General features: G+C 50.6%; 1 protein-coding gene across 1 annotated transcript in view; it reads left to right on the forward strand.

The window, feature by feature from the left end:
- Positions 1-407: 407 nt before the first annotated feature.
- flvcr2a (FLVCR choline and putative heme transporter 2a) overlaps positions 408-12,332 on the forward strand; it is a 159,542-nt gene continuing 147,617 nt past the window's right edge. Inside the window, exon 1 of the mRNA XM_078234570.1 lies at positions 408-1,350. Coding sequence (XP_078090696.1) covers positions 820-1,350 — 531 coding nt within the window. The 5' untranslated portion in view covers positions 408-819. The remainder of the gene's footprint in view (positions 1,351-12,332) is intronic.

The raw sequence follows: 12,332 nt of genomic DNA on the forward strand, positions 1-12,332 counted from the left end.
ACAACACTTTCCAGGACTTGGGAGTCAAAATGTAATTTGGAAGGAGGGGGTCGGTTGTGTATTTTCTGAGAATGGAAGTTGATTATTTGAAAGGGTGGGTGACCAGAGAGAACAGCGAACTTGTTAATAATATCAGGTAGCACTGAGACTCGGCACCCTCTGACTGGGGAAAGAATGTGGTTACTTTTCGGGACTTGCCTCTGACTCAGTTCATATTGTTTTTCCTTCTCCACACAAACTGTTTCCTAATTTATCCCCGGTTTCCTCAGCAAAGAAGCGACTGCATTTCGCCCTTTAACACAAACGCCGCACCTCTGAAAGCTTTGAAAGGCAATATTCTAAATTAACCCTTCAGGTTACAAGGTTGACATTTTTGTCCAGCCCTATTTGCCACGTGTACCTCTGATAGAGCAGGAATGTGATTGTGTTTGCAGTGTCAGAGGGATTTATTCACCGAATGTTTTTTTTCAGGTTGAGTGCGGGGCGGAGGGTACTGCTCTGTTGTTGCAATGTGATGTCTTTGAGGTGTTTGATCTGGGCTTTGGCATCTTGTGTGTCCCAGAAGGGGCTGTGTCAGGAGGCGGAGCGGGAGGAGCCTGTATAGCAGGCAGGCTGGGGAGGGTGTTGGAGAGAGGGACTGAGGATATATCAGGCTACACACACAGCCCAGTCTGAGACACTTACTGCCGCCGCTCACTGCTCTCCTGCCTACCCCAGTCTTGCAGTCGAGGTGAAGTGCCAGTACTTGGGGGGATTTGAAGGGGAAAAGGTGAGGATTGAGAGTACTAGGAGTTTAGCTCCGGCCACTTCCTGTTGATTATGTTGAAGTTTGAGGAGAAGGACAGGAGTCCTCCCGGCTCCGGCTACCTGGACGATATGAAGAACTGCAACAACAAGAAGCCGAATCTCAACACCAAACTCTACAAGAGAAGATGGATAATTGTCTTTCTGTTCAGTTCCTACTCTCTGTGCAATGCTTTCCAGTGGATTCAGTATGGGATCATCAATAACATAATTATGAAGTATTATAATGTCGCTTCCTTCACAATAGACTGGCTCTCCATGATCTATTTTGTTGCCTACATTCCCATCATTTTCCCGGTCACCTGGCTCCTGGATAAGAAAGGCCTCCGGGTCATTGCGCTCTGCGGCTGCGGCCTCAACTGCTGCGGTGCCTGGATCAAAATCGCCAGCGTCCGGCCAGACCTCTTCGCTGTCACCTTCTTCGGCCAGACGGTGTGTGGGATCGCCCAGGTCTTCATCCTGGGAATGCCGTCCCGGATCGCCTCCGTGTGGTTCGGGGCACACGAAGTCTCCACCGCCTGCTCCATCGCCGTCTTTGGAAACCAGGTAAGTGTGCTTCAGAGAGCTAGCACCGACAGGGCGGCCCGAACGGCCACCCCCTGGCATTCTGTGACCACAGTAAGAAGTCTCACAACACCAGGTTAAAGTCCAACAGGTTTATTTGGTAGCAAAAGCCACTAGCTTTCGGAGTGCTGCTCCTCCATCAGGTAAGTTGTTGGACTTTAACCTGGTGTTGTGAGACTTCTTACTGTGTCTATCCCAGTCCAACGCCGGCATCTCCACATCATTGTGTGACCCGCACAGATAATCAATTCCTCAAAAGAGGGAAAACATCTTCTGGACATAGGAAAACGCTGAAGATATTGTTGAGGGAGCTGTGTGGAGGATAAACCCATTAAATGTTTCTTAAGAGTTTTTCTTGTCTTGATCAGTGGGTGATCCCAGTCCAATTGGCAGATATCTGGGAGCAGGAGTCAGGAAAGTGCGCTGATTCACGGTTTGGACTTTAGGAGATGCTTCATTGGATGGATGTTAGACTGTTAGAGAACAACTAGTTCGCCCTGGTAAAGAAAACACACATCTGAGTGAGCCCTTCCTCATCTCACAGCTTTAATCTTCACATCAGCACTTGAAAAAAACTTTTTAAATTGGTTGGGGTGGTTCTGAAATATTTAGACATTTTCTCCACAGCTGGGAAATCTGTGAAAAGTCAAGGAGGAGAAAATGTTTTTCATCTGGTATTATTCAACTCCACTATACTTTTGCCCTCCGTATGGTCAACACTCTTCATGAGGTAACTCTTATTAGCTTTGACAAAGGGTGATCTGGACTCGAAACATCAGCTCTTTTCTCTCCTTACAGATGCTGCCAGACCCGCTGAGATTTTCCAGCATTTTCTTTCTTGGTTTTACTCTTCATGAGGCGTGTGTTATCGCTGATTGAAGTTCATTCCAGTATGAGTTGAACATTGGAATGAGCAATAAATCCAGTCTTGTCAGCGTCCCTCCCATGTCCAGAGGGCAAGTCATGAGAAAAGTTACATTTCACCAATTCCTGTTTTGTTACTTTTCTCCAGCTATTGTGGTTTATTTTTGAGTAATTTAAGTTGAGCATTTTAGGAGTTATTTGTTTTGGTCGATTGGTGGCCTTCTGAATCACAAAATTAGCATTAAACCTCATAAAATCTGGTGGCACGGTGGTTAGCACTGCTGCTTCACAGTGCCAGGGACCCGGGTTTGATTCCAGGCTTGGGTCACTGTTTGTGCGGAGTCTGCACGTTCTCCCCATGTCTGCGTGGGTTTCCTCCGGGTCCTCCGGTTTCCTCCCACAGTCTGAAAGACGTGCTGGTTAGGTGCATTGACCCGAACAGGTGCCGGACTGTGGCGATTAGGGGAATTTCACAGTAACTTCATTGCAGTGTTACTTGTGACTAACAAATAAACTTTAAAATAGATTGATGTTCCAATGTACTGTTGGGGGTCAAAGGTTAGAGGGCAGGTAGGAAAGTGGGGTTGAGGCCATGGCCTTATGGAATGGTGGAGCAGACTCAGAAAGGCCGAATGGCCGATTCCAACGTCTATGTTCCTACTGAAACTCTGAACAAAAATCTAGTGATTGCAGTCTTAAAAAATGTCATTTCAGCCAGATTTCTCAACTTTTACCGAGAATCATAGAAGGATAAAACACAGGAGGAAGCTCTCAATGTTGACTCTTTCAAAGAAGCGAACCCACATCCTCTGCTCTTCTCCACAGCACCAGAAATATTTACAATTCAGAGATTTATCCAAATCCCTTTTAAAAACTACAATTGCTTCAACTGCTCACTATCACCCTCAGTTGCTCACTATCGCCCTCAGCTGCTCACTATCGCCCCCAGCTGCTCACTATCGCCCTCAGCTGCTCACTATCACCCTCAGCTGCTCACTATCACCATCAGCTGCTCACTATCGCCATCAGCTGCTCACTATCACCCTCAGCTGCTCACTATCGCCATCAGCTGCTCACTATCGCCATCAGCTGCTCACTATCGCCATCAGCTGCTCACTATCACCCCCAGCTGCTCACTATCACCCTCAGCAGCTCACTATCACCCTCAGCAGCTCACTATCGCCCTCAGCTGCTCACTATCGCCATCAGCTACTCACTATCACCCTCAGCTGCTCACTATCACCCTCAGCTGCTCACTATCGCCCTCAGCTGCTCATTATTACCCCCAGCTGCTCACTATTGCCATCAGCTGCGCACTATCACCCTCAGCTCCTCACTATCATCCTCAGCAGCTGACTACTACCCTCAGCTGCTCACTATCGCCCTCAGCTGCTCATTATTACCCTCAGCTGCTCACTATTGCCATCAGCTGCTCACTATCACCCTCAGCTCCTTACTATCATCCTCAGCAGCTGACTACTACCCTCAGCTGCTCACTATCGCCCTCAGCTGTTCATTATCACCCCCAGCTGCTCACTATTACCCTCGGCTGCTCACTATTACACTCAGCTGCTGACTATTACCCTCAGCTGCTGACTATTACCCTCAGCTGCTCACTATCACCCTCAGCTGCTGACTATTACCCTCAGCTGCTCACTATCACCCTCAGCTGCTCACTATTGCCCTCAGCCGATCACTAACACCCTCGGCTGCTCACTGTTACCCTCAGTTGCTCACTATAAACCCTCAGCTCCTCAGTATCACCACCAGCTGCTCACTATCACCCTCAGCTCCTCACTATCACCCTCAGCTGCTCACCATTACCCTCAACTGCTCACTATTACCCTCAGCTCCTCACTATCACCATCAGCTCCTCACTATAACCCTCAGCTGCTCACTATTACCCTCAGTTGCTCACTATCACCCTCAGCTCCTCACAATCATCCTCAGCAGCTGACTATTACCCTCAGCTGCTCACTATCACCCTCAGCTCCTCACTATCATCCTCAGCTGCTCACTATTACACTCAGCTGCTCACTATCGCCCTCAGCTGCACACTATCATAGAATCATAGAAACCCTACAGTGCAGAAGGAGGCCATTCGGCCCATCGAGTCTGCACCGACCACAATCCCACCCAGGCCCTACCCGCTAATCCCTTTTTTTTTTACCCGCTAATCCCTCGAACCTACGCATCCCAGGACTCTAAGGGGCAATTTTTTTTTTAACCTGGCCAATCAACCTAACCCGCACATCTTTGGACTGTGGGAGGAAACCGGAGCACCCGGAGGAAACCCACGCAGACACGAGGAGAATGTGCAAACTCCACACAGACAGTGACCTGAGCCGGGAATCGAACCCAGGACCCTGGAGCTGTGAAGCAGCAGTGCTAACCACTGTGCTACCGTGCCGCCCGCTATTACCCTCAGTTGCTCACTATCACCCTCAGCTGCTTACTAACACCCTCAGCTCCTCACTATTACCTCAGCTCCTCACGATCACCCTCGGCTGCTCACTATCACCCTCAGCTGCTCACTATCATCCTCAGCTACTCACTGTTACCCTCAGCTGCTCACTGTTACCCTCAGCTGCTCACTATAACCCTTGGCTGCTCACTATCACCCTCAGCTGCTTACTAACACCCTCAGCTCCTCACTATTACCTCAGCTCCTCACGATCACTCTCGGCTGCTCACTATCACCCTCAGCTGCTCAGTATCACCCTCGGCTGCTCACTATTACCCTCAGCTGCTCACTATTACACTCAGCTCCTCAGTATCACCATCAGCTGCTCACTATCACCCTCAGCTACTCACTGTTACCCTCAGCTGCTCACTGTTACCCTCAGCTGCTCACTATAACCCTCAGCTGCTCAGTATTACCCTCAGCTGCTCACTATTACCCTCAGCCCCTCACTATCACCCTCAGCTGCTCACTATTACTCTCAGCTGCTCACTATTACCCTCAGCTTCTCACCATCACCCACTGCTGCTCACCATCACCCTCGGCTGCTCACTATTACCCTCAGCTGCTCACTATTGCCCTCAGCTCCTCACTATTACCCTCAGCTGCTCACTATTACCCTCAGCTCCTCACTATCACCCTCAGCTGCCCGCAATCACCCTCAACTGTTCACTATTACCCTAAGCTCCTCACTATAACCCTCAGCTGCTCACCAGTACCCTCAGCTGCTCACCAGTACCCTCAGTTGCTCACTATCAGCCTCAGCTGCTCACTATCACCCTCAGCTGCTCACTATCACCCTCATCTGCTCACTATTACCCTCAGCTGCTCACTATCACCCTCAGCTGCTCACTATCACCCTCAGCTGCTCACTATCACCCTCAGCTGCTCACTATTACCCTCCATTTCCTGCCCCTTTGCTAATTTTATGTTCATTCATGAACTTTAATTTTGCGAACAATTATATATCATACTTCATCAAAGACTTTTTGGAAGATCCATGTTCATATTCCCTGCACTGCCCTCATCCATTGTTTAATCAAAGAACAAAGAAAATTACAGCACAGGAACAGGCCCTTCGGCCCTCCAAGCCTGCACCGACCATGCTGCCCGATTGTACTAAAATCCCCAACCCTTCCGGGGACCATATCCCTCTGTTCCCATCCTATTCATGTATTTGTCCAGTCATTATCGTATCTGCTTTCACTACTTCCCCTGGCGGCGAGTTCCAGGAACCCACTACGCTCTGTGTAAAAAATCTGTGTCGTACATCTCCTTTAAACCTTGCCCCTCGCACCTTAAACCTGTGCCCCCTAGTAATTGACTCTTCCACCCTGGGAAAAAGCATCTGACTATCACTCTGTCCATGCCCCTCATAATCTTGTTGTGTGTGTGTGCGCGCGCGCATGTGTGTATTTGTGTGTATATGTGCATGCGCGTGTGTGTATGTGTGTGTTTGTGTGCACGTGTGTGTGTGCGGCGCGCACATGTGTGCGTGCGTGTGTGTTTAGAAACATAGAAACATAGAAAACTACAGCACAAAACAGGCCCTTCGGCCCCACAAATTGTGTCGAACATATCCCTACCTTTTAGACCTACCTATAACCCTCCATCCTATTAAGCTCCATGTACTCATCCAGGAGTCTCTTAAAAGACCCTATTGAGTTTGCCTCCACCACCACTGACGGCAGCCGATTCCACTCGCCCACCACCCTCTGTGTGAAAAACTTCCCCCCAACATTTCCCCTGTACCTACACCCCAGCACCTTAAACCTGTGTCCTCTAGTAGCAGCCATTTCCACCCTGGGAAAAAGCCTCTGAGAGTCCACCCGATCTATGCCTCTCAACATCTTCTATATCTCTGTTAGGTCTCCTCTCATCCTATGTCTCTCCAAGGAGAAAAGACCGAGCCCCCTCAGCCTATCCTCATAAGGCATGCCACTCAATCCAGGCAACATCCTTGTAAATCTCCTCTGCACCCTTTCAATCTTTTCCACATCCTTCCTGTAATGAGGCGACCAGAACTGAGCACAGTACTCCAAGTGGGGTCTGGCGAGGGTCTTATATAGCTGCATCATTATCCCCGGACTCCTAAACTCAATCCCTCGATTGATAAAGGCCAGCACACCATACGCCTTCTTAACCACCTCCTCCACCTGCGGGGCCGATTTTAGAGTCCTATGGACCCGGACCCAAAGGTCCTTCTGATCTTCGACAGTACTAAGAGTCTTTCCCTTTATATTGTACTCCTTCATCCCATTTGACCTGCCAAAATGGACCACTATGCATTTATCTGGGTTGAAGTCCATCTGCCACTTCTCCGCCCAGTCTTGCATCCTATCTATGTCCCTCTGTAACTTCTGACATCCCTCCAGACTATCCACTACCAACCTTCGTGTCGTCGGCAAACTTACCAACCGATCCCTCCACTTCCTCATCCAGGTCATTTATGAAAATGACAAACAGCAAGGGTCCCAGAACAGATCCCTGGGGCACACCACTGGTGACCGACCTCCGATTAGAAAAAGACCCATCTATACACACTCTCTGTCTCCTTTGGGCAAGCCAGTTCTGGATCCACAGGGCAGCAGCCCCTTGGATCCCATGCCCTCTCACTTTTTCGAGAAGCCTTGCATGGGGGACCTTATCGAACGCCTTGTTAAAATCCATATAAACCACATCTACCGCTTTCCCTTCGTCAGTGTGTTTAGTCGCATTTTTGAAGAACTCCACCAGGCTCGTAAGGCACGATCTGCCTTTGACAAAGCCATGCTGAGTATTCTTGAGCATACTAAACCTCTCTAAATGCTCATAAATCTTGTCCCTCAGGATCTTCTCCATCAGCTTACCAACCACTGAGGTTAGACTCACCGGTTGGTAATTTCCTGGGCTAACCCTATTCCCCTTCTTGAAAATAGGAACCACATCCGCAATCCTCCAATCCTCCGGCACCTCTCCCGTCTCCATCGACGACGCAAAGATCATCGCCAGAGGCTCTGCAATCTCTTCCCTCGCCTCCCACAGTAACCTGGGGTACATCCCATCCGGACCCGGCGACTTATCTATCTTGATGCCATTCAAAGATTCCAGCACAACCTCTTTGTTAAAGTCCACATACTCAATCTTTTCAGTCCACCGCAAGCCCACAGTACATCCACCCATGTCCTTCTCCTCTGTGAAAACCGAGGCAAAATACTCATTAAGCACCTCTGCCATTTCTACTGGTTCCGTACTGATTTTCCCGCCTTCACCTTTTATAGGCCCTATTCCTTCACGTCTCATCCTTTTACTCTTCACAAATGTATGGAACGCCTTAGGGTTTTCCTTAATTCTACTTGCCAAGGCCTTCTCGTGACCCCTTCTGGCTCTCCTAATTTCCTTCTTTAGTCCCTTTTATATGTGTGTGCGCACGCGTGTGTGTGTGCGTGCATGTGTGTGTGCGCACGCGTGTGTGTGTGCGTGCATGTGTGTGTGCGCACACGTGTGTGCGCGCGCGTGTGTGCATGCGCGTGTGCGTGCGCGTGTGTATGCACACGTGTGTGTGCGTGCGCATCTGTGTGTGCGTGTGGGTATGTGCATCTGTTTGTGCGCACACGCGTGTGTGTGTGTGCCCGCACATGTGTGTGCGCGCGCGTGTTTGTCAGTGTGTGTGCGTGCGTGCATGTGTGTGTGCGCGTGCGTGTGTGTGTGCGCGCGTGTGTGTGCGCGCGTGCGTGTGCGCGCATGCGTGTGTGTGCGCGCGTGTGTGTGCGCGCGTGTGCGCGCGTGCGTGTGCGCGCGGCGCGTGTGTGCGCGCTGTGCGTGTGTGTGCGCGCTGCGCGTGTGTGCGTGCGTGTGTGTGTGCACGCGTGTGTGTGTGTGCGCGCATGCGTGTGTGTGCGCGCGCGCGTGTGTGCGAGCGCTGCGTGTGTATGCGCGTGCGTGCATGTGTGTGTGCGCGCGTGCGTGTGTGCGCGCGCGTGTGTGTGTGCGCGCGCGCGCATGTGTGTGTGTGTGTGTGTGCGCACGCGCGCGTGTGTGTTTGTGCACGCGTGCGTTTGTGCGCGCCTGTGTGTGTGCGCGCGCATGTGTGTGCGCGCGCGTATGTGTGTGTGGGTGCGAGCACATGTGCGCGAACGCGTGTGTGTGTGCACGTGCGCATGTGTGTGCGGGTGTGTGTGCACGTGCGTGTGCGTGTGCAGTCGTGCGTGTGTGCGTGCGTGCATGTGTGTGCGCGTGACGTGCATGTGTGCGCGTGCACGTGCGTGTGTGTACGCACGCTCGTGCATGTGTGTGTGCGCGCATGTGCGTGTGTGTGCACGCGCGTGTGTGCACATGTGTGTGTGTGTGCATGTGCGTGTGTGTGCACGCACGTGTGTATGTGCACATGTGTGTGTGTGTGTGTGTGCGCACGTGTGTGCGCGCGTGCGTGCGTGTGCGCACATATGTGTGTGTGCGCATGTGTGTGTGTGCGCACGTGCGTGCGTGTGTGTGTGTGCGCACATGTGTGTGCGCACATGCGTGCATGTGTGTGTGCGCACGTGCGTGTGTGTGTGCGCACGTGCATGTGTGTGTGCGCACGCGTGTGTGTGTGTGCGCACGCGTGTGTGTGTGTGCGCACGCATGTGTGTGTGTGCGCACGTGCGTGTGTGTGCGCACGTGCAAGTGTTTGTGTGCGTGTGCGCACGCGTGTGTGTGTGTGGTGGGGGAAGAAGGAGAGAGGCTGATTAAATATATCTGTGGAGGGCAGAGGGAGGGGTGAGGGACTTCACTAAGTTTTCTGTCGTGGGAAACATGGAGAGCTTGGTTGAAACCTACATGAGTACATAAAATAAGAACATTTTTACAAAGTACTTTAAAACGCATATTTTCAGATTTACTCGGTGTAGAATATGTGGACTTTAATTATATATTGGATGTTACTATGCTGCTTAGTGCTAGTTTGTTTTTGCTAATGTTTAGTCATGCCAATTTTCAGGAGTTTTTTAACTATATTCTTTCATGGGATGTGGGCACCATTGGCAAGGCCAGCAGCTTTTGCCCATCTTGAATTGTCCTTGAGAAGGTGGTGGTGAGTTAAAATTGGATCACGTAGGGAAATAGTTTGCGATACACTGCCAAATGTTTGATTCCCTTCACATGTACTTTTTCCAGCAGGGTCATGTTCTGTTGTTAGGGAGGAAATCGTCCTGTACTACATGCACTAACTGCACTGAATGCTAAAACTCTGAGGTTACTTTGGTGATTCTGTACTAATGCGCTGCTCCACAATCCTGATAACAATTATAAAAGATAAACAAAGGGAAAACTCATATTTCTACTCACTTGAAGTCTTAATAATTCCACTCATTCGAAGTGACCTGGAAGCATTTGCATTCACAACAGATGATAAAGAGTGTTATAATGACATAACTTCCTGTTTAAAATGTTTCTGTCTTGGCCCACTCTCATTCTTGTTCGTATCTCAGGAGGATGGGAAGGTTGTGGTTAGAGCCTCCAGAGTTTCAAACCTTTTTCCCTCATTAACCTAAAATCCAACCCATCTGAATCAGATAACGCTTCTACTTTCAAAACTACCAGCTGTTTAAATAACTTCTTCTTCATTTTATTTCATTTCAATTTCTTTACCCCGATCCTTCACTGTTACATTGGCAGCACCCTCTCTGCTGAAGATAGATGCAAAATATTCTGTTTATTCTTTAGCCTTGTCATCTGCACCACAGGAACATCTCCTTTTCTACCTGAAATAAAAATGTTTCATTGTGGTACGGTAGCACAGTGGTTAGCACTGCTGGCTCACAGCACCAGGGACCTGGGGCAGCACGGTGGCACAGTGGTTAGCACTGCTGGCTCACAGCGCCAGAGACTCAGGTTCAGTTCCAGCCTCTCCTCCCTTCATCTGTCACTCAGCCCAATTGCAGAGTGGCAGCGGGACCCCCCACCCCCTCCAATCGCCCCAGAGGCCCCGCCCCATCAGGCCCCACCCACACTGTCCCATTGGCACTGCCCACTGCCCACTGCCTGGTGGGCAGTGCCAGAGGGCCCAGGCTGGCATTGTTAAGGTGGCAATGCCCAGGGGGCACCATCCCCCGGCACCTGACCCCATGGTGAGCCTCGATTGCCCTCCCTTCACTCCAGCGGGGTTCGGCCACCAGCTCCCCCAAGTGGGGAGCCATAGTAAACCCTGCTGGAGTGAACCATTCCTGGCGGGAGCAGGTCCAGGGAGTTCAGTCCCAGGCCCGTTAATGAGATTGCGTTTAAATGAGGATTTGAATAGACTATAGAGCTCTGCACTGACCTCTGGCGCGGAGCTGACAGTGCCGGATATTCGGCTGCCGGAACCGTGTGAGGGCCGTAGCGCCCAGCGGGGAGCTTGTGAAACGGCCTCCACTCGAGTCTCCTTGCCCACTGCGCAACAAAAACAGCACAGCAGGATGGGAGAACTGCCCCCAATGTATTTTGTTCTAAATTTGCTTTCAGTAATTTTCAGTTTTCTCGGCAACAAGTATACCGCTTTGGATACTGTTGAGGGGGACGACCTACCAGTGGTAAGCCGTGGTGACCGGATCTTCAGCGCTGAGTCCGTTCCTGTGGCTCAGAAGGGAAGGGGGAGAGCAGGAGAGCAATAGTTATTGGGGACTCGATAGAGGGACAGATAGGAGGTTCTGTGGCAGCGAAAGAGACTCACGGATGGTATGTTGCCTCCCGGGTGCCGGGGTCCGTGACGTCTCGGACTGTGTTTTCAGGATCCTTAAGGGGGAGGGGGAACAGTCACAAGTCGTGGTACACATCGGTACCAACGACATAGGTAAGAGAAGAGACGGGAATTTAAAACAGGAATTTAGGGAGCGAGGGTGGAAGCTGAGAGCCAGGACAAACCATGTTGTCATCTCTGGTTTGTTGCCGGTGCCACGTGCTAGCGAGTTGAGGAACAGGGAGAGAGTGCAGATAAACACGTGGCTGCAGGGATGGTGTAGGAGGGAGGGTTTCAGTTACGTGGATAATTGGAGCACAGTCTGGGGAAGGTGGGACCTGTACAAACAGGACAGGTTGCACCTGAACCAGAGGGGCACCAATATCCTGGGAGGGAAATTTGCTACTGCTCTTCAGGGGAGTTTAAACTAATTTGTCAGGGGGATGGGAAAACGAGCTGTAGTCCAGAAGCCAGTGTTGAGTGTAGTGAGGTACTGAGGAGGGTATCAAGGTCGCAGGAATGTACCGGCAGACAGGAAGGTGGGTTGAAGTGTGTCTACTTCAATGCAAGGAGCATCCGGAATAAGGTAGGTGAACTTGGAGCGTGAATTGGTACTTGGGACTACGATGTTGTGGCCATTATGGAGACATGGTTAGAACATAGAACAGTACAGCACAGAACAGGCCCTTCGGCCCACGATGTTGTGCCGAGCTTTATCTGAAACCAAGATCAAGCTATCCCACTCCCTATCATCCTGGTGTGCTCCATGTGCCTATCCAATAATCGCTGGCACCCGGTTAGAACAGGGACAGGAATGGTTGTTGGAAGTCCCGGGGTATAGATGTTTCAGTAGGAGTAGGGAGGGTGGTAAAAGAGGTGGAGTAGTAGCATTGTTAATCAAGGATAGTTTAACGGCTGCAGAAAGGCAGTTTGAGGGGGATCTGCCTACTGAGGTAATATGGGCTG

This window comes from Mustelus asterias, chromosome 18 (assembly GCF_964213995.1).
Source record: "Mustelus asterias chromosome 18, sMusAst1.hap1.1, whole genome shotgun sequence".
Classification (NCBI taxonomy): domain Eukaryota; kingdom Metazoa; phylum Chordata; class Chondrichthyes; order Carcharhiniformes; family Triakidae; genus Mustelus; species Mustelus asterias.